We start from the raw sequence: 23,436 nt of genomic DNA on the forward strand, positions 1-23,436 counted from the left end.
AAGTATTTTCACAACATAACCTAAATTTTCACAATTTAAAGGAAATAAAGTTATTTAAATAATTCTAAGTAAAATTGAATCTCAACTAACTATATTATTATTCTATTTTATTTGTTTTAAATGGTTAATGTATAATAAAAAAATTATAAGAGTAAGGATACAAACATTTACACGAGAAAAAAAAAAATAAAAGGCCACAAAATATAAAAATTAAAACAAAAATGATTCGTTTACTTCATATATATAAAAATAAAAGGCCACAAGATATTATAGCTTGTAATTTCTCCAAATAGATTATTAGTTCCCAATGAATAATCAATTTTCCCAAATGAATATAAGAAAAAGTGTAATAGTATTATGAATTAATCAATATGCATTTTATTTAAAAGAAGATATAAATAAATTATAAATATAAGAAATAAAAATAAAATTAAAGTATAAGAAATTTTAAAATAAATCAAATAATGGAGCCTTAATTCCTTAGAGAAAATTATGGGTTAACCCATATCCTAAGTCGATCCAAAGAAATTGAGTACATTTCAAGGTTGAGTTTGATTCAAATAATTTTATTTTAATTTGAAAAAAAAAAATTCAACAATTGTTTTTTGTGTTTATTATTTTTTTATAAGAACATTTTTTAACAGAAAAATACCAGAAGTCTAAGCTCTTAGAGTCGTAGACTATTAATAAAAGTTGTTAATGAAATAAATAAATAATAATATTTCATCATTGCCCTTCATTTGTCATGTCTGTTGGAATAGATTATTACTCTTAAATAAATAAATAATAATAATTCCTCACTAGCATTTCATTTGTCTTGTCTGGTGGAATGATATGACTTTAGTATTATTTATATTTAGAAAATTATTATTTGTCTAATTAAACCGCCAAGCTCACTTTCCCGTTCCTACTATAAATTTCTAAAATATATTTTCACTCATTTTCTATGAAAACCTTGAGAATTGAATTTATTATTATTTTTATTTTAAATTTTGAAAAACTCTTTCCTCTCCACATATTATAGTACAAACAATAAATAATTGTGTAATTATATAAATAGGTTTATAAACTGTAATTGTTTGTTAAATAAAATAACACATTTAATTTAATATAAAGGGTAGGTTTTATTTGAAAGCAGATGATTAATTAATTTTTGGTATGGAGTGTGAACTATACAACTTGTTGCAAAATGATGATCATTTGAATAGCTGCATTCAAAGTATCAATAAAGTCATATTTATTTGTGTTTATAATTTTAAAAGTCTACTTGAAGCCAGTAGAAAATTGTATATTTTAATAAAATAGGAGACTAAAGATAAGGTTTTTTTTTTATTTTGCTAAAAAATAATTAAGTGTTGAGATATAAAGCAAGTGAAACAAATCAAGTGGACTATATATATATATTGCATCTTCTGTAATCATATTTCCAAAACAAAACAATTCAGACCTCAATAACAATCAAAAGTATTAAGAATGGCTTTCATTAACAATGATCATTCTAACTCGGAAATTCAACGCCCTCAACAGAATGTCTTCCCGGAGTTTAGTTCCCCACAACAGAATGTCTTCCCCGAATCTGACTCGGAAATTCAACGCCCTCAACAGAATGTCTTCCCCGAGTTTAGTTCCCCACAACAGAATGTCTTCCCCGAATCTGACTCGGAAATTCAACACCCTCAACAAAATGTCTTCCCCGACTCTAGTACTCCCCAACAGAATGTCTTCCCCGACTTTAGTACCCCCAAACAGAATGTCTTCCCCGACTCTAGTACCCCCGAACAGAATGTCTTCCCCGACTATAGTACCCCCGAACAGAATGTCTTCCCCGACTATAGTACCCCCGAACAGAATGTCTTCCCCGACTCTAGTACCCCCGAACAGAATGTCTTCCCCGACTTTAGTACTCCCAAACAGAATGTCTTCCCCGACTTTAGTACCCCAAAACAGAATGTCTTCCCCAACTCTGATATTCAACACCCTCAACAAAATGTTTTCCCTGACAATAACTCAGAATCTGGGCGCCCCGAACAGAATGCCTTTCCTGACTCTGACTCGGAAGTTCCACCAGAAATTCAACCTACCTTCATCGTCATATTACCGAACACACTTTGATTCAGAAATTGGGTACCCCTAAAAGAGGATGTAGATCTGGGTACTAGGCTACACCTCAAATGATCAAATTCCTTAGTCGTGCCAAAGTCTCCATCAACAAGTATTACTAAATAAAGAGGACGATTCATCATCTTCTAGCTTTTTATGCTCTTATATTGTGATAGTCTGATTTCATGTTGTTTAAACCTTTGGGTTGGTGTTGTGTGTTGTGTAATTTGGATTCCTTTTCTTGGTTTTGTGTGAATGTATTAATAACAATTTGAAAAATATTATTGAAAAAAGTCTACTCATTCACTTGGTTGAGCATTTGCCCATTTTCCATCATCCCTCATTTCATTCATGTCCAACAACTATAAAAACAAAAACAAAACTTATCTCTACTGCTCATCATCATCATCATCATTATCATCTTCATCAACTTGGTCAGTTTCCTGCTTATGTTGATCGGTTGGTGAATTTTCAGCAGTCAGGGCACCCATGCTATCGTTATCTTGGTTGCTGCCAAAAATTGCACCAAACGACAACGGATTAGAGGTAGAGCTAGCCTTTTTAAGACCTTGTATGGTTCTGATTGCAGCAACTGTGCTCCTGTAAATGTCCATTGTTCCTTCACCAAGTGAAGAAGTAGAAGAAGAAGAAACCGAAACATTTGGCACAACATTGGAATGATTAGATTCCACAACTTCTGCTTGGATTGGAAAGAGGAGTTCCAGATTGGCTTCACATTCACGGACTAACCTAGTCAAAGGTTCTGTTGTGAAGAATGGCTGATCAAGAACAAGCTGTGTAAATGGTAGCCTGAGTAAACCCCCTGTTCTTTTGTCATATTTCTTCAAGATCTTAACTAAACCTATTCATTTAGAAAAAAGAAGACCATTCAAATTTACAAAAACTGGATCTTTCTTCTTGATTACTATTACTAAATAAATACCTGCAAAATTAAGTGAGCTGTAGTTCTTGAGAAGCACCATTTCACCATGAATCGCAACGAAATCTGTACGGATACCCATCATCTCCTCACTGAATTCATTATCGGATGAGGTCGTCCCACCAGGTTTGTTGCTAGTCTCCCTGGCACGTTCAATTCTCTCTTTCAACTCCTGTGTAAATCAAATGATAAGAAGAGGCGAGATCTTAATCTTGATCCAACTGGGTATATATATATAAAAAGATTTATATGAATGAAGGAACGAACCTGAAGACGGATGATGAACTCTTCCTCTTTGTCAACGTAGAAATCATTTAACTTGTCGAGTTCTTCGTCAAGGATCCTGACGAACAATACCTCGAGATCAGCTAAAGGAGGCGGAAGTTGATTAGGACGGCGTCCAAGTTCATCCGGAGCTTCGTCAACGGCGGGGATGTGTTGTTTGAGAAGCTTTTTCAGAGGCTTGTAACATAGAAACTTGTCTTTCCAATCCGGAAGTGTTTCCTCAAGATGGGTTCGAAATTCCTTGCCGAATTTCATACGGACGAAAGAAGAAGATGGAAGAAGAAGAAGACGAAGAGGGGATCTGAAGTGAGGATGGATATCAATCAATATATCATCATCATAAAATAGGATAGGGATATTACAAAGATTAATATGAATAATAATAATAATATAAACACTGTGTGATAGTGGCGGGGAGTTGGGTTTATTATAATCAAATTAATTCAATTTTATTATTTACTTTTTTTTTTCAGATCTTCTTCATATCATAAAATTTAATAATGCCATTGCCAGCCAGATTCATCAAAATGCAAATTTTCATTAATAAATAACATCATGTTGAATTTCACACAAGAATTGATTCAACATCTACCCACAAGCAAAAACATTCATTATTTGGAAGAAGAAGAAGAAGAAGACATAACACTGACAAGACAGACCGAAATAGAGAGAAAAAAAAGGAACAACAAAGTCTCCTTCTAAGAAACAAATTGAAACCAATACAGAACAGAACGCACTATATTTTCTCCAAAGCCTGAAGGATGTCGGTTTTCAAGTCCTCAAAGTCTTCAACTCCAAAACTGAATCGAACCAAGTTGTCCAAAATCCCATATTTGCCCCTCTCCGATTGGCTGAGATCCCTGATATATATAAACAACAAATTCTATCTATGTTAACAAACAAACATACAACAAAAACAAGGAAGGAAAAAACAAACATACCAGTAAGACATAATTGCAGGCTGATCCACTATGCTCTCACAACCACCAAAGGATGGAGCAATGTATGGGATTCTTAATGCATCGACAAACTTGGCAGTAGTCAATAAATCTCCATCTACCTGAACTCTCAGCAAGTCCAAATCATTAATGCAAACATTACAACCAAATAATTACACTCTCCACGACAATTTTTTTACTAACCTCAAAACTGACCACACCTCCAAAACCAGACATTTGTTTCTTAGCAACATCGTGTTCTGGGTGGCTTTTCAAGCCTGGGTAATAGACATGTTTCACCTGCATAATCAAATCAATTGTCTAAGTATTTATTGAGGGAACAAGAAACCATCAGTAAGTATTTATTTAGCTTTGGCATAAGTCAAACTAGAAACCATCTGCTTGTATGAAGTCTCCTTTTCCAGCTTTGGGTAGGGTATTACATGCCCTAGGCTGAAGTTTGTATAAATAATAGATGATTCTAAGATGAAAGTTAAACTACCTTGGGATGAGCCTCTAAAATCTCGGCCATCCTGGATGCCGTGGAATTTTGTTGCTGTACACGAAGATGCAGCGTCTTCATGCCTCGGATGATCAGATATGCGGCATTCTGATAAGATCCAAGAAAGTATAACATTAACTTAGAGATTTTTCAATGTTTGGAGTTTAATATTATTATTACTTTTAACTTGGTTCGATTTAAAATCACTTTTATAATCACTTTCAACACAAACAACCCTTTAATATACTGCAATATGTGTTTTATATTCAATAATAGTTACTTCATCCCACTTGAAGAGCTTGTTTGAAGTAGTCTTTTTTTAAATAAATAAATGGATTGTTTGTGTTAAATGACAAAAATATTCTTTGTATTTAACATTTAAATCCAACAAAAAAACAACTTCACAAAATCGAAGCTTTATTGTTGGACATATACTTAATAAGTTTCACACCCCAGGAAAGTTAAAGTCAAAGACCAAGAACTCACGGGGTTTAGAGTGCCACCAAGAACATGATGCAAAGTCCTGACTTGGGAAACCAACTTTTCAGAGCCACTAATGTAACCAGCAATGACCTGTAAAACATAAGAAGTTCTTCATCAATTCTGAACTAAAACAAATAATTAACTAAAAGAAGTCCTGATGAAAAGTGCAAAGATACATCATTGTGTCCGGCAATGTATTTAGTTGCAGAGTGTAAAACAAGATCAGCCCCGAACGCAAGAGCCTTCTGGTTGAGTGGTGTTGCGAAGGTTCCATCAATGCAGACAAGTGTTCCTTTATCATGGCAAAGTTTTGAAACCAACTCAATGTCAACACACCTCAGGAATGGATTGGTAGGAGACTCCGTGAAGAAAAGAGAAACCTGCATCAGATAATTATATTAGGGTTCGCATGGCCATTCTTGTTAACATAAACCTGCATCAGTTAAAATACTAACATCATTGTTAGCAAGTGTTTGTTCAAGAGCTTCATAATCCGATGGGTCGATGACAGTTGCCTACATGCAAACAATTTCAAGAATAAGGTAACTGATAAACCAAACCGATGATTTAAATGCCCTTGAAAAGTGGAAATGTAGTTAATTGACCTTAATCCCCATTTTTGGAAGAAAGGTTTCAATAAATATACGGGTTTTCCTATAGCAATCGGTGGTAGTCACCATATGCCCACCAGCCGGAACCAGTGCCATCAACATAACAGTGCTGGCACACATTCCTGATGCCATTATCAGAGTTGATTCAGCTCCTTCAAGTGCACTGTTTCAGTCATAAGAGAACATAACAAAGCTCATCATGCATTTGACCATGTGTGTGATCGAATTTAACGAAACTAGAAGGAATGGCTAACCTCAATTTCTCTTCTACAACCACAGTTGTTGGGTTTCCATAACGCCCATATTCAAAACTTTTACTGCGCTTCTCCTGCACAAAATCAACAAGAACAGGCTAAAACCTCGAACTTTTTTCAAACAAAATAATGATAATCACCTTGAAATCAATGAGGTCAGAAGTTTTCTTGAAAAAGTAGGCAGATGTATTGACTACAGGAGTGGTTATTGCATCAGTAACAATGCCGCGACCTAGTCTTTCACCTGGAAAAACACAAAAACAAAACAATTTAAAATGTAATTCAACTTGAATTAGCCAAGTTTACATCCAAATCAAACCAATTAATTAATACCAGCATGAATAGCGACGCTCCCATCGGAGGTCAAAAACGAATAAGCTTCTCTTACAGTCAGATCCTGAACCTGTACATCAGTAGGGTTAGTGGTAAAACTGTTATTATCAACAGCAATCACCTCGTCATCGTCGCCGGTCAATACAGCAGCAGGAGCAGTAGAAGCAGCTGCATCGACTGATTTGAGATGAGATGAAGCGGCGGCGGATCCCGCCTGATTGTTGGATGTAGACCAAGAAGCAGCGACCACTTGTGCGACACCGATGTTGCTGCAATTTCTACGAGCTTTGATGCTGAGTTGTCTGACAATGTTGGGAGGACATCTGAAGATGAGAGATGAAAGACCATGGCGATTAGCGGAAGATCCGGTAAAGGAAGCGACGCCGGGTTTGGAAGAGAAATGAGCTTTGGTGGAACGAGGAAGGCCAGAGAAATCTGGATCAGAACGACACTCGAATGGTGGGAAAGCGGTAGGGCAGCTAGAAACGGCCATGGGTAGGGTTTGAAAAGGCGATTGAAAATGAAGAAGAAGATATGAGATCTATCGGCGTGTTAACTTTCGCGACGGATATATATATATATGAAAGTGCGGGCGGACGGGGTGGCGCTGTCTTATTTTTATACAGAAACCAAGGCAATTAATTAAGAATAATCATTGGGTTAATATTGAAGTCCTTACAGTTATACAATATGATCAATTAAGTCCTTCATCTCCTCCTTAACCATTAGGGTTTTAAATTGGAAACCTAGTGCAAAAGATTTATTCTTTATAAATAAATAAGGACCGAGAGCGGGTCCGGCAAATTAGAAACGTCATAAATAAATAAATAAATTAATATAAAAAATAAAATAAAATTGCATTCAGTCGTACTAGGTGTTTAAGTCAGTATGAAAATAAGGGGAATGTTAGCTTTGGATGGATTCTTAGAGAAGATGACATCAATTATTATTTTTTCAAGATTCAACGAGAACATTTTTTTTATATTATCGATTTCGATCTGGAGGATCTTCTTATGTTATGGTTTTTACCTCTCTGTTTGTATTGTTGTTTGTATTGTCGAAAGGTTTATTGTTTTACATATCTAATTAGAGGTGTTGTCGGGCGATTAATCTCATATTTGCTTGTCCGATCCTTAATTAAAACCCACGTTAAGTTAATCTTAATTGTTCCTTCAAATAGTTTTATAATCTTGTTTTCGTCCTATAATCCTCATGTGATCCTTTCATTTATGTCGTTTTTACAATTAGGGACGGATCTATAAAGAAGCTCCCCGAAAATATATATATAATTTTTTTTATAGTAAAAATGTTACATTACCTCATAATTTTACAAAAAAAAATTCAATATAATTCACTATTTTGTTTGTCTAAATATTAAAAAAAATAGTAAAATTTACCTTTTTTTACTCGTTTATTTTTAAAAAATTATTATTTATTTAAGCCCACTTTAATTTTTTTTAAGTTCACCTCACCCCTGAATTCTGAGTCGTTCCTGTTTACAATTGAGAAGTTCTCAAATATTATATCGTGAAATTGTAAAATAAATATGGGTCAATTTTTTTTTCCTAAAACACAAATTCATACAGATTTTCTGTAAGACTGTATGTATAGTATAGCAAAAATTTATTGAGGATTAAGATGGATTAGCTTCAATGATATTTAGAAACCATGTAATTTCTATCAAATTCCATACATAAGGTTTATTCACTAACTTGTTTTTTTTTATATATATTTCCATATATCCTTATTATCTTCAATTCACATATTTGGAAAGAAACAAATCTTACAGAATAACAATGGTCCACAAACTCAATAGAAGAGATATTATAATTAATGGGCCATCATGGTTATTTGTAATGGGGGACAAAATTTTTGACAGGATGGAAAATTATTAATAATTATGTCAGTTACAGACACACAAAAAGTAAAGTGGTAATTGTTGAGAAAAAAACAAGACAAATGTAATTAGAATATATAATTTGTGGAGTAAATAATATTATTAATCATACTTAGGTAGTTGTTGCCTTTGGTGGTTGGATGTCGATTACATGACCCGGATAATGGTGATTGGTGAGGTCCGATGTTGACTGGTGTTTAATTTATTAAAAAAATGTCTCATGTTCAATTTTATTGATTTATCAGAGGAGTCAAAGAATGAATTTAAATAAATAAAAATAAAAAATTTGATAGATTCCATTAAATCTAGGTCTAGTAATATAACACAAGAGGGCAAGTGGGTGTTTGTTTGTTTGTATTGGGTGGCTTCAGATCACATGATAACGATATGCGTTTATTATTATGATTTTATGATTGTGGAAAGGAAATATCATGTGCAGTTATTTTGTTTATTTGTATAAATAATAATAATAAATCTATATGCATTTTTCATTGTTGGACACTTTCTAGCTTCAGCACAAAAAGTCACAACTTTATACATAATAATAATAATAATAATAATAATAATAATAATAATAATAATAATAATAATAATAATAATAATAATAATAATAAGGATAGAGAATTTGAGAGGGAATGTGTCACTATATCACTCCCTCCGTACAAAATAATAAAGTTTGAGAAGATAGAAAAAGGGAAAATTTATTATTTACCTTTCAATAATTTTTTAAATAATAATAATAATAGACAGCTGTAGTGTGTATTAATTAATTAAATCATAATAAAGTAATCCTACCAACCACTGCATTCTTATCTTTTATAACTACTTTAAATTTTCTATTAATTTGTCTTATTTATAAATAGATAAATTAGAGAGAGAAGTGAAAAATATTAGAGAATAAAACAAGAATGTGGTTTAAACAATAACAAGTTAAGAGTTAAAATAGTAAAATAAAATGGACTAATACAAAAATGCATCATAGTAAAATATTAATCTTAATTGGGTCATATGACTCGTATCCAAATTCAAATTGCTTTTCCATCTCCTCCCATCTTCCCACCACCGCTTCATTCTTTAATTAATTCAAAAATTACTTATTTATTCCTACCATCTTTATATATTTACATTTTTTATTTGATTTATTTGATTTATTTTATTTTATTTAATTATTAAGTTTTTTTTATTAAATATAATTAATTAATTTTTAATATTTTTAATTTTATTTATTTAATTAAAAATACAAAATATTATTATTTTTATATTATAATTATTTAAAATATATTAAATATTGAAATGTGTATTAATTTCATAAAATATAAATATTTAATATTTTATTATATTAATTATATATATATATTAAAATACTTATAAAAATTATTTATTAAATAATAGTTAATAATTAGTCTAATCATAATATTTTAATTAATAATATTATATATTAATAATTAGTCAAACATAATATTTTTAATTTTAATTAATAATATTATATATTAATAATTATTTTTAATTTTAATTAATAATATTATATATTAATAATTAGTCAAACATAATATTAATAATTATTAATATTTTTATAAATAAAAATATCTATTAAATAATAATTAATCTAATCATAATATTTTACTTAATGATATTATATTTTAATAATTAGTCAAACATTATAAAAAAAAAATTATTTTTATAAATATTTTAAAAATATATATATAATTAATATAATAAAATATTAAATATTTATATTTTATTAAATTAGTAAACATTTAAATATCTAATATATTTTAAATAATTATAATATAAAAGTAATAATATTTTGTATTTTTAATTAAATAAATAAAGTTAAAAAAATACTAAAAATTAATTAATTAATTATATTTAATAAAAAAAACTTAATAATTAAATAAAATAAAATAAGCAAAAATAAATAAAATAAAAAATGTAAATATATAAAGGTGGTAGAAATAAATAAGTCAGAGTTAATTAAGGAGTGAGAGAGGGTGAGAATATGAGAGGAGTAGAAAAAACACCTACCTATCCAAATAAATAAATAATTATTTTTTTAGAATTTGTTTTTATCGAAGATGGTCCGATTTTCAGTGTATCTCAAATCTAGATTCCACATTAAGAAAATAACTGGGTGGGCTTTATAGTAAGACCTGAGGACCAAAAGACACCAGGCCTATTATCTGGGTTTGGGCCTAAAAACTACTTGCCCAAGTTATTTTAGGATGGGTTTGGACAGATTTTATTATTTACTTAAAAAATATTATTTTTAATATTTATAAAATAATGTTATATTTTTTTATAATTATATATATATATATATAACAAATTTAGTTTCATCCAAATACAATTTCACTTTAACTTTAAGTATTTTCTAACGAACTCAAAATTAAGATTATCAAAAAGAAAAGTCATCAATAATAATATAAAAAATTATAAGAGGGGTCGTGAGTCTCGTGACAAAATATATTTTAAATGTAATGATCTTTAACGAAATAGTTCTTAACATTATATAACTTATAATTAATATTAGTTAAACAAAATATATTTTAAATGTAATTATCTTTAACAAAAGAGTTTCTTAATATTATTTAACTGATCAGATTTTATAATTAATATTAGTTAATTAATTATTGGGATGATAAGATGTGATTTAAAAAAAAAACAATAAAATTTAAATAGAATTAGTGCGTAAAATAAAATAATAAGAAATAGCTAGCGGTCACTATATATGTCCGTCATTCACCTGCTTTCCGTTATATGGTGCCCATAATTTAGGAATTAATTTGTTATTGCTAATCTCTCTCTTACTCCTTTTTATTTATTATTACTTTTTTTTTGTAAATTTATATTTTATATATTTTCAAATTCTTAACTCAGTACTGAGGTAGGACATGAAAAAAAAATTACTTACCTCAAAGTGAGAGGGTACTGATTTTTTTAAATAAAAAATAAATAATAATATATATTTACTATAAAAAGCAATTTATTTAAAACAATATGTTTTTTTTTATCTTCATAAAATCTTTATTAAAAAAATATAAAAAATATTAAACTAATGTTAATAATTATATATATTTGACTTCATCCATTAACTTTATTTGAAAATGTAGTACAAAACAGATAAATTAATGTATCAAAACCTTTTTCTTTTTTTAATTAAAGAAGAATTAACTTGAAAAAGTTAAAAAAATAAAAATTATTTAACATTCTTACATGACAATTAATAATAATGTTTTTTTTATATATTAAGTTCACCTCCGCCCTAATTAAGTTGAATCCGACCCCTCATGACTAACTATCTAGATCAAATTTCATGAATAGTTATTTGTATGTGAGATATAGATTAATTTTTACAATCTTGTTTTAGGGTGGTTTAAATATAACAATTAAAATATTACAAAAATATAAATATCTAAAATAACACAAAAATACGTCATAAACATAACAAGATTAACCGTTTAAAAAACAACAATGAAAATATAAAAAAATATTCACGAAAAAGCATAACATAAATTTCAACGTCATAACTATATATATGATTTTTTTTTCTTAAAACGCTGGATTTCACGATGAATTAAACATATACCCTACAAACACACTAAACTAATTAACTAATACATGTATACGGATAGGTTCAAACTTAGAACCTTAAAGAAAACTAAGGATATATAGCTAGGGGTGTAAACAATTCGGTTCAGTCGATTCATTCACTGAAAAATTAATCCCAACTGTTGGTGTCGATTTTTTCAAAATCTTTATCCGCCGGTTGTCAGTTAAAGGTCGATTCAGTTTGGTCGGTTATAAAGTCGGTTCGGTCGATTTATCAGTTTAATCGTTGGAAAATTAACAAATGTATATAATATAATAAATTATAGAATAAAAAAATTAGTTAAGTTTTGTAAACAAAAAAAAGATATATATATATATATATATATATATATATATATATATATATATATATATATATATATATATATATAATAATAATATAATGAATGAGAAAATTAGTTAGAGTTTTATAATAAAATTTAAGAAATTAAGTAATAAAATAATTATTTAACTTAAAAGAAAATATATTATAATATTAATTAAATCAAAATGAGTTTAAATATATTTATGCCAAGATTCGAATCCTGAACAAAAAAAAAAAAAAATATTAAGTTCATTATAGCTTAGAATGACATAAATTTATAAATATATAAAACACGTATGATTAAATTGCCGGTTTTTATAATATAAATTGTCAACCGAACCGGCCATTTGTCGGTACAGGAAATTATGAACCGTCCGAAACTCAATTCAATCGATTTATAATTATTTCGATCGATTTTTTATCGGTTCGATTTTATTTTTTCAATTTTTTTCTATTTTGGTTAGACCCTTTTATATAACTATTAGGATATAAGATTATGTGAAACTTGAAACTAGCTAGGTACGACATTATAAATTGTATTTAATTAGCTTGGTCGACATTCATTGTCCTTGCAATGTTTCTAGCAAAGTTATTTGTTGCATGTCAAGACAAAATAAATCAAATTAAATTAATTAGTCCAAGTATCCAACACATCTCAATCCAATTCATAGATCTAAATATTTCTATCTCTAGCATACACACATGAAAATTCTTAGGATTATGATCATCTTTAAACTTAATAATTTAACGTCATTTATAACACGATCAATACTGTTATTATGTACTATTTAAAGTAGTTATATTTTATTAAACAAATATGATTAATTTATATTATTTTTAGCAAAAATATTATAGTTTAATTTGTTAAATGGTATGTTCACAAATATATAATTATGTAAGAATCAAACTTTATTGTTTATATTATTTTTTTTCTTCTAATTTTTGGTGCTCGTGTATGAGTTAGCTGATTTTACCCTAAGGTCATCCCCTAAACACGATGATGTAGTTATGCTACTTACTTTTAGCCCTATACTTTATCACATTTTCTTACCAAAGATCAGCAGTACCATAATTAATTAATTAAGTGTTAATATGTGTGACAGTGTGAGAAAGAAGAGTTGTACATAGTGGTTTGAATAATGGCGCCGGTGTTCAATGATTCCTAAAAGAGAAAAAGTGAAGTCCGTTAAAAAGAAGCATAATTGGGAAACCATGCTATATATGCTATACAGATAGATATAATATTAAAGACAGTTTGGTTTGGTTTGCTTTTTAATTAGACTTTTAAATTATATGCATTCACCTCATTTCTAAATTCTAATTAGGGTTTCTTTTTTTTTACTATTTATGGAAAGTTTTGCTTTGGCTCTTCATCAATATGAAGAGCACTTTACCATAATTAGAAGTTTAAGATAAGTTTGCATTAATCCCATCCCATACCATATCCCCCATTAATATTATATGAATAATTAATTAATGGTATATATATATAACATCATCAATTAAACTGAAGATTATTTATTTACTCATGATGCAAGCATGATCTACCTAGTTAGCTAGCTAATTATATGTATTTATTTGCCTAATTTCGGATTAATTAATTAGCTAAGGTTAATTAATAAATCATCATCCATGATCTTCATCACTTGCTGACAAATTATTCATGCCTAATTTCCTATTTTGGACTTGGAGTATTTCATACAACCAACCCAACTGCCTAAAATCATTCTATTAATTCATTATTTCATTAACTAATACGTTTTTTTAACCAAATTAATACGCTTTCAAGGAATACTTAATTACCCTCTATATATAGTTAATCTACTATATATGCACTTAAAAAAAAAAAAATAGAATCAAAAGTCTCAGGTTCAATTTTCAAATTTATGCATATATATTTATAAATCAATTTTAACATATACAAATCCTCTAATACAAACAACATATTTTTAAATCGTAGATAAATTTGAAACAATCATCCAAGTTTATCATGAAATTTAATTATATTTAACCCCACTTTAAATTGATCTAATTATAATTCGAATGAGTTCTAACTATTACATCTAGTAAGACAATAAGTTTTGGTTCAAATATATATAAGTATAACCTAATTAAAATATTAATATAACTACTTTAATTTATTTAAATTATTTGTGTTATATATTCTCTATCTTTATAAAAACAAATATCAACTTTTGTAAAGTAAGTTGTTTATTTAAATTTTTGGAGGTCATTAGTCAGCCACATATATATCCCCCATCATTGTTCTTTCATATCCAGAACTTGAGGACTTTTGTAGAAACATCTGAGTATGAATTGATTGTTAATTATTATTCCTAGCTAGCTTAATTAAATACTTCTTAAAGGATAGATTTTATAAACAAATTCCAATCACAAAATAATGTCACATCTAATAAGACTTTTATTTTATTTTTTTAAATGGAGTTTAATTAAGATTCTCCTAAGGAAAGTAAAAGTATGTGGGTAAGGTGGTGAGGATAAATATGAACTTACATATTTAATTTTAAAATTGATGAAATATGTTAAATTTATTTATGTATTAAAAATATTTTATTTGTGTATATGAAATTTTCAAAATGTGTTGTATGTTTATATAATGATTGAATAACAATTTCTCAAACCAAACACACTAATAACATGAATTTGATCGGGTTGTAGTTTGATGAGAACAGTGTTTGACACTGTAGAGCTTTGTTTGACTCATGAATAATTATATATATTAGAATATAATAAATATTATTAAATTTGAAAGCGAGAGTAGAAATGGAATTATCCAAATTTGATTAGATTAGATTAAATTAGGGGCAGAGGAATGTGGTCTGGGACCCATCTTAATTAGATTCATGAATCCCAATTATCCCACAAGTATATTTATTTATTTATATATAAAAATAAATAGGGCATGGATGGGCCCATGCATAGAGGCTAGGCCGGCACACAAGATCGATCAGATAAGAGACGACACATATTGTACAATAATATAAAGTTGGCCATCATTTTTATTTTTAGATTAATTAATTAATTAATTAAAAAAAATTAAAAGGAAGATTAATTAACACAAATGTTATGTTTTGAAGTTAATTTAATTTAATTACTTATAATACCACAACCATCAATTATCAAAACAATCACTTTTAAAAACGTCAGACACAGACAGGACTCAATGTTTTTGTTGTTTTGAAAATATACAATAATTAATTACTTTAACAAACAAACACAAATGTTTTCAACGTGACATGCATGCATTAATTAATTCATTAAGGTTGTATAATTATTGTACTTGTGTCGCCTTTATAACTTAGAGTAATTAATATTATTTGATAGAATTGTATATAATGATTTTTTTTATTAATACTTATCCAAAGTAATGGATCAGAGCACGTATGATTCTGAGTTTTCAAATATGAACAATTAAACAATAAATAAACAAACAGAAACAAAATGAATTCAAGCACATACAAATTAAATCTGGGGTAGAGTACAAAATGCCAAATTAAAGTTTTGTTTGTAGCACATATAATGCCTCATTTTGAAGCTTATAATATAAGTTCTTAATCTCCCCCACCAAAATAATTATGATGTTATAGTACTTTCAACTCTTTCAAGATATTTTCATAATAAGTTTTAAATGGGTTCAACAAATATACGACTAAATATAAAGTTGGCTGAAGTAATTTCTAACTAATTAATTTATTTGTTTCTCATCAAAATTACAGGTTTATAAAAGTTTTGGACTAATATCACATGGATCTTATTTTATTTTACAAAAGTTTTTGGACTAATATCTCATGTGTGTATCTTATTTTATTTAGATGTTATCTAAGTTTTATTTTATTGAAAACTCCCTATACTCGATATTTTTGTTGTGGTTTCACTTTGTTATGTGCAACGGTCATATATTCATGTTTATAAGTTTATTGGTTATGGATGACAATTGGGCGGATCGGGCGAAGAATGCGTTTACCATCCCGTTCCATTCAATTTCGAATTTTTTTTACTATCATCTCCTTTCCATTCAGTTTCGGAAATCTCTGCAGGGCTCCGTTATACCACATCGTTTAAAAACAAAAAAAATCTTGATAAAATTATATAAACGAAAATTTTAATATTATATATTTTAATATATGAAAAGTTATATTATTATAAAGAATAAACTTTATTTTTTTTTTATAAATTATAAAAAATAAATAGATTGATGATGTTATATATTTAATTGTATTTATTAGTTTTCTAAGCAGAATAATGATATTGAGATTGAGAACACAAATTTCATCTACTCTCTATCTAGTCAAAATATGAAAAAACCGTTTCTAACAAATTGAAACCATTGGACGGATTATAATTGTGATCCTTTAGTATTAGGTATATTTTCAAATAAAATTAATATTTGCTAGTTATGGAAATATATGTAATGTGCTTAAAACTTTTTATATATGCCATATCTTTAATTTCTCCTTAATATTTAAGATTACTGTTATAAACACATACAAATATCTAGTATTCTTCCAATGTCATTAATTAAAACTTTGAAAAATGCACGCATCTTAATAACAGTATTCCAAAACAAACGAGCGTCTAAACAAAAACCTTCATACAGACCAGACAAATAACAAAGATAGAGAAAGCTAACTACTTAACTTAAGATATGAAATAAGGCAAAGCAAAATAACAAATATATATATATATATATAATAGAGACACAATTGTGTATGTATATATAATAAATATATTTATGACACTTACAGACAAACCCCAATGAACAAAGCATAGACATAAACGATGATGAAGACGACGACAGTAATTATAAATAATATTTATAAATTAATTAACTAATACTACTGTAAAGGCATGTTCCAAATACACTCAAGATCCACCGGTTTTGAACCACTTTCCTGCTCCAAACCCGAAACCATTGGAACCTTATTAATGTTATTCTGGAGAAGGAATCTCAGGACATGGGCTTGATCCGGCATCAAAACCTGTTCTTGGCATTGGGTATTAATGTTTCCGGAGAAGAACCGGGTCTGACCCGGAACAGAGGCGGCGGCGGCGGAAGCAGCCATTGTAGGGTAATAGAATGGAGTATTATTATTATTATTATTATTGAATATGTTTTCCTCCTCCTCTTCCTCGTCAACATCATCATCGTCACGTGGATCGGAGAAGCAGGTCACGTGACTCCGATCATCATCCAGAGGTGACGAATCCGATGCGTATCGGGTCAACCCGGAAATGTGCACCTTCTTCCCACCCGAACTCTTTTGGAACACTCTACAAATGACCCATTCGATCTGGGTCATAGCAATTATATATAAGGGTTAATTCCAAGATATCACCTTCAAATGTAATTTGTAAATAATTATAATTTATACCTTAGCAGTTTTGGGGAGATTGTAAAGGGTATAATTACCCTCTATTCTGTATTCATGCATGACCCAATTCGTCTTCTCCCCTTTGGGTGCCCTTCCTCTGTAAAAGACTAGGGTTTTCTTCATACCCACAAGGGCTCTTGCCCTGTAAATATCCTTGTCCTTCCCTGTCGCCTTCCAATACCCGGATCTCGTAGCCCGGTTAGTCCTCAACCCGGTTGGATATTTCCTATCTCTCATACAGAAAAAGTACCATTCTCTTTCACCCAATTTCGCTTTCCCTTCAATTCATTTCAATCACAAAACCCATAAATAATTGAACAACAGAAAACAGAGTAATCGTAAATCCACAAAACTTACAAGGCAATTCCCATGGCTCAACTTTATTCAAATCAGCTTCCCCGATTGCTCTAGCAGAGAAGGAAGTGTCGAGAACCTTTGGCGACAGATAATGGGTTATCAGTTCTTCGTCGGTGGGATGAAAACGAAAACCAGGAGGCAACTCCATTTGCTGCAGCTGATGATGATCACGATCATGATCTAACTGGCTTCCAATTCTCTCCATTAATTAATAATTAATGACTCTATATACTTTAATTATAAAACCCTAAACTCAGATTTTCAATGAAAAAGAGAGAATTAAGAGAAAGAGAGAAATTTGGTTTTGTTAGGAAAAGAATTGTTGTGACAAACAGAACCCCTAAATAGTGTGGTTTGGGGGGAGGGGAAGAAGAAGCGTGGTTCGTAAGGCAACCGGTGGGGGGTAAATAATAATTTATTTATTAAAATTAATTCAATTTATTTACTTTAAAAGGTAAATTTCTATTATAAATTATTATTATTATTAAACTTGGAATTATTAATATGATGAAGTATGGAAGGATGCAAATTGTGATTAAAAATTACCTAATTTGAGACGGAATGAAGAATAAAAGCCTAATCACATAAATGCTGACAATGACAGGGACACGTATGTGAATTATAAAATTATCATTTCAACCCCCTAAACTTATTTTAAATGTTCAAATCATATCCTACTCTACCCTAGCTAGCCTAGCAGCCTCCATTAAAATAACTAATAACTAATAATATTAAAGTTTTATTATTTAACTTTGCTTTTTCCTTTATATGAAAAATAGTTGATATTTTATAACACAATAAGTAAGGGCATTTTTAATTATAATTACAAAATAATTTATTTTTTTTAAAAGAGAAGAAATAGAAGACTAGTTTCTACTTCTATGGGCCATTCGGATCGATCTAGGTGCGATAATAGTCCAGATAAATTTTATAAAAAGTTTTAAGCTTGGTAAATTTTAAATTCTAATTCCATCTTTATATTCAACATTGCTGCACTGGCTGAACAATTTGTATATTATTGTCTATTCCTAAGTTAAATATTGTGTTATTTTAATATTTTAAATTATTGTTGAATTTAATAGAACAATTGGTATCATTTGCGCATGGTTTTAGAACAGTTTTAAACTCATTATTTAATACAATTATATATAATCAACAACTGTTGCGATTACTGTGTTGCATGTATTATTGAGAAAGAGACTGATTAATTTCTAAAAGTTTTTCATGGTTAGACAATAGACAGAATCTGATTTCAGCCTTTTGTTGTGTTATTATCTGTAATGGCGTCCGTCCGTTGGTAGTGTTTCGAAGTTTTTGTTTTTACGGTACTGGAACGGATCTACATAAGAACTCGGCTCCCCTTGAAAAAAATAATATTTATATATATATAACATTTTTTATTGTCAAAATGTTACCTTAAACCTCTTCATTTTTTTATAAAAATTTTCAATATACTTCGATGTTTATTTATTTAATTATTAAAAAAATAATAAAACTTACATTTATTCACTCGTTTTATTTAAAATTTTCTCATTATTTTGTCAAATTCACTTTAAATTTTTTCAAGTCCACACCAAAATTAAGAAAATATTGTTTTTTCATTAACGAAACAGAATCAAAAGAGGAGGAAGATTAAGAACTTGTTTGATGTTAGGTTATTTCGATTTGTTATTGAGTTACAAAATTATATCTTATTTTAAGAAAAATTGGGTTATTTGGATATATAAATAACTAAACCAATTAAAAACATAAATAACTTACTTTATATTATTTATCGAATAAAGTTTTTTTTTGACAAAACCTAAAACACTTTCAAATAACCAAAGATCAAACAATCTTATTTATATTTAAGGTTAAGAGATATTTGCATGTTGAGTTTTTTTATTTAATTATATATCTTATTTATATTTAATTGATCAACTAAAATATTATTATTTTATTTTTATAAAATTTAAATACAAATAGTAATTTAACTCATTAAAATATAAACAATACTTTTCAAAAAAACTAATAAAAATCTAAAATAACCCTTCAAACATGCTCTAAGCCTTATGCCCAGTTTGGTTTTAACTAACAAAAGAAAATAAGGGGAAGAAGACAGTAACTTTTTAAACGATGCCAATAAATGAAGAAGAGGTTAATTTTATTCTTCTTTTACCTATTTTAACTAGAGTCTTGTTTAATAGGTTAATTAATCAAAAAAGGAAGAAAATGAAAGGTAGCAGCAAGATATATTTTCTTTAAATCTTGTTTGTTTTTTTCTTTAAATAATTAAACTTATGGAATGTTATATTCTAATTTACCGACTTTATCTAAAGTTTTAAATTTTTGTTTATAAATTGGTTTTGAAACTTGTTTAATTAGTGTTGAATTTGAATTTTGTGAAGGTTTAGGAGGTACGCTGATTTAAGACATTTATTTTAAAAAAAACTAACAATTCACCTCCATTTATAATTTATATGAATTTTATATTAAACCTTTTAAATTATGTACAAAAATATTTAATTCAAAAACATTATTATTTGAGACTAAAGGATTAAAGATGACACACAAATATTGATGCGGAATAGTTGTGAAAACAATTATCAAAATAGAACATGACAAAAAGAATCACTAAATTCAAAATATGCCAGTTTTCTTTAATCTCCAAAAGTGAACATACTTTTACATATATATATATATAGATATAACAACTATGAAGGAGACAAATCCTAATTATAAAATTACACATTTGAAAAGTAACCAAATATGTTTGATTGGATGAATCATAAACAAAAGTAAAAGAGTGAACATGATGTACAAACACATAAAAAGAAGATACATAATCTATAAGAAATCAACACTCAATAAAAGACAAGATTCCAGAAATAAATTCAACTCACACAATTAATTAATTACACATGCACAAGTAATTTTGAAATATACATAGATCAGTGCCGGGATAGGGCGAGAGCGGACATTAAAATCAACAATATGAAGATGACAATTCCTCCAAACGATCCAATAAGAGCACCAGAGGTACGCTCGCAAAAGGAGTTATATTGTTGACATATCGCAAACCAATTCGTCCTCGTATTCCCTTTATGTGCCAAATACACTATAGCTGCTGCTGCCGATGCCCCAGCCGTTAGTAGTGCCATCATTACCTTTTTTTTCATCTCAATATTAATTAATTATGCATAATAAATTAATTAACACAATTCAACCACCTTAATGAATAAAAATTTACCGTGTCAAGGATGATTAAAACGACTCTAGGGTTTGGTGTAGCAGACCTCATTATATGGAAAATCGACAAGGCCAAGGACAAAACCAAGTAAGCACATACAACCGTGTTCGCCACCACAAAGAATCTGCACATACAAAACAAAAATATCTTGTTAATTAACATGGTGCATGCAAAGTAGATGGTGGTGATGAAGATGATGTTCATGACATACGTGAAGGTGGGCAAGTCATTGTACTCGGCCCTAAAACGGATGAACTGTGTGACGAAAGGTAGGGTTTCGGTTGTAGTCCCCATGGCAATGGCACTAACTAGAGTGGCTACAATAGCCACAAGTCTAAAGATGAAATCGAAGATGGAAAGGGCTCGGTTATTGGAGGTCTGCTTAGAATCAGCGAACTTGAAGGTTGTCATATCGGAAAATGGGAGATTACGTGATTAAATGTTATATGGAAATTAGATATAAGATGAGATGAGATGAGAAGATGAGCTTGGCAGATTTATACTAGTAGTGTTGGCTTGGCGCCCATGAACAAATAATTAATAATTAGTTGCTTGGGAAATAAATAAATAAATAAATAAATAAATAAATAAAGCACATGATGAGATAAGTTAATTGAGGGTCTAGAGAGTTCATATCTATATATTTTATCTAATCAGATTAATTAAATTAATGAAAAGATATATCCCTACACTACATACCCTAATTAAGCTAGGTTATTAAGTGTTGTACCCATGATAAACATAAATTATATTTTAATACTTAGTACTGACTAAAGTTATGAAGTTATAATTATTATAAATAAATTGGATCGAATCAATTAATTATAACCTGCTCTACTAACTTAGCCACTTGTTAGAATGTCCTTGCGATAATGTGCTGTCACAACCCATATATTGCCCATGTTCCAACTCCACAAAACAATACCCAAACTGGCAAATTGTGAAATCTTAATTAAAATAAATTATTGTAACCTAGGCAGATGGAAATGAATATTCGAGGGATCTCTGCATGATAATGATAAATAAAATGGTTCATGAGTAGTAGGTGCATATATGCTTAAACCAAATCCACTTTTTTAATTAATTTGGATCCCACAATTAATTGGCAGTTGTTCCAAACCTTTTGGGTCAACCCCACTGCTCTTATCATACATGCATGATAACTAGTAAATAGGTTTATTTTAATCTTCTTCTGTTTTTTCGAATGTAAATTTGCATTCGAGTCTGCAATTCTATTCACCAAATCATTAGGAGAATTATCTCCAATACATGTTCGATCCCTAGTGAACGAATTTGAATATTAATTTTAAACCGAATTTGAAGTCGGGATGAAAATAATATAAAAAAAAAAACTAGAAAGTTAGAAATTACACTATTTGGGTAGTCGGAAGTAGGGTTGTAAATGAATCAAATACTTTTGATTCGATTCGGTATTTGTATTCGAATTTTGATATTCGTATTCGTAATTTTGTGATTCGAATTCGAATAAAAACATTCGATTCGATTCGACTAATAAACGAATACGAATACAAAATCAAGATATTCGATTCGGTATTCGCTAATATTCGATTAAATATTCGATTATATATATATACCGTTTTATTAATTTTAATTTTATAAATATTATTTATTCTAAAATCCTAGTTCATATATATATTTCTTCGGTTAAAAACTTGAAACCCACATTTTAGTCATTATGCTGCTAATCACTCAAAACATACCACCTCCTCCATCTCATCTCTTCTCTTCTCTAGTCGACGTTACTTCGGTCGCCGCCGCCACCTCCATGTAGTTCTCTTCTTCGCTCGACGTCTTATCCACTCGACACTACTCCAGTGATTTCTTTGGTGAGTTCTTTTCTTCTCCAGCCATGTATTTCTTAACCAGCTGTAACCCATATCTAATATGACTATTAAATATTGTATATCATTTAAAATATAGATATACATTTTTAACATTTTAAGCTCTAATTACATATTTGTTATTGATTTACAAACCACTTTAATGAAATGTTCTTTTAATAACTATTGTTTATGTTATGCAGAAGTTTTAATTAATGACTTGCATTGAGAGTTGAATATTGAAATCGTAATTTGAACATTATTATTTAATTTTTATTAGGTAATTTTATTGAATATTGTTATATATTATGTAAAAATATTAATTTTCAAATTTTCGAATAAATTGTATAAAATATGTTT

General features: G+C 28.9%; 5 protein-coding genes across 5 annotated transcripts; 1 reads left to right on the forward strand and 4 right to left on the reverse strand.

Annotated features, from left to right (window-relative positions):
- The first annotated feature begins 1,473 nt into the window (after positions 1–1,473).
- Positions 1,474–2,112, forward strand: LOC124939616 (early nodulin-75-like). Its single transcript, XM_047480076.1, has one exon. The coding sequence runs from the start codon at positions 1,474–1,476 to the stop codon at positions 2,110–2,112; it is 639 nt and encodes a 212-aa protein (XP_047336032.1).
- On the reverse strand, positions 1,893–3,671 carry LOC124938475 (SPX domain-containing protein 4). Its single transcript, XM_047478918.1, has 3 exons — positions 3,308–3,671; positions 3,044–3,212; positions 1,893–2,962 (listed from the first exon to the last, which is right to left on the reverse strand). The coding sequence occupies exons 1-3, from the start codon at positions 3,578–3,580 to the stop codon at positions 2,490–2,492; spliced, it is 915 nt and encodes a 304-aa protein (XP_047334874.1). The 5' UTR covers positions 3,581–3,671; the 3' UTR covers positions 1,893–2,489.
- A 172-nt stretch (positions 3,672–3,843) lies between these two features.
- Positions 3,844–7,022, reverse strand: LOC124938274 (cystathionine gamma-synthase 1, chloroplastic). The gene is made up of 11 exons (XM_047478693.1): positions 6,447–7,022; positions 6,254–6,357; positions 6,114–6,187; positions 5,854–6,022; positions 5,704–5,763; positions 5,425–5,628; positions 5,252–5,338; positions 4,766–4,873; positions 4,468–4,563; positions 4,267–4,385; positions 3,844–4,185 (listed from the first exon to the last, which is right to left on the reverse strand). The coding sequence occupies exons 1-11, from the start codon at positions 6,937–6,939 to the stop codon at positions 4,062–4,064; spliced, it is 1,638 nt and encodes a 545-aa protein (XP_047334649.1). The 5' UTR covers positions 6,940–7,022; the 3' UTR covers positions 3,844–4,061.
- Positions 7,023–17,092: 10,070 nt separating this feature from the next.
- On the reverse strand, positions 17,093–18,183 carry LOC124939846 (NAC domain-containing protein 100-like). The gene is made up of 3 exons (XM_047480299.1): positions 18,007–18,183; positions 17,650–17,927; positions 17,093–17,568 (listed from the first exon to the last, which is right to left on the reverse strand). The coding sequence occupies exons 1-3, from the start codon at positions 18,152–18,154 to the stop codon at positions 17,113–17,115; spliced, it is 882 nt and encodes a 293-aa protein (XP_047336255.1). The 5' UTR covers positions 18,155–18,183; the 3' UTR covers positions 17,093–17,112.
- Positions 18,184–20,936: 2,753 nt separating this feature from the next.
- Positions 20,937–21,646, reverse strand: LOC124939617 (casparian strip membrane protein 1). Its single transcript, XM_047480077.1, has 3 exons — positions 21,447–21,646; positions 21,236–21,359; positions 20,937–21,152 (listed from the first exon to the last, which is right to left on the reverse strand). Exons 1-3 carry the CDS (start codon positions 21,644–21,646, stop codon positions 20,937–20,939), a joined length of 540 nt encoding a protein of 179 aa, XP_047336033.1.
- Between the last annotated feature and the right edge of the window lie 1,790 nt (positions 21,647–23,436).

The sequence above is a fragment of the Impatiens glandulifera genome, chromosome 5, assembly GCF_907164915.1.
Source record: "Impatiens glandulifera chromosome 5, dImpGla2.1, whole genome shotgun sequence".
In the NCBI taxonomy this organism is placed as follows: domain Eukaryota; kingdom Viridiplantae; phylum Streptophyta; class Magnoliopsida; order Ericales; family Balsaminaceae; genus Impatiens; species Impatiens glandulifera.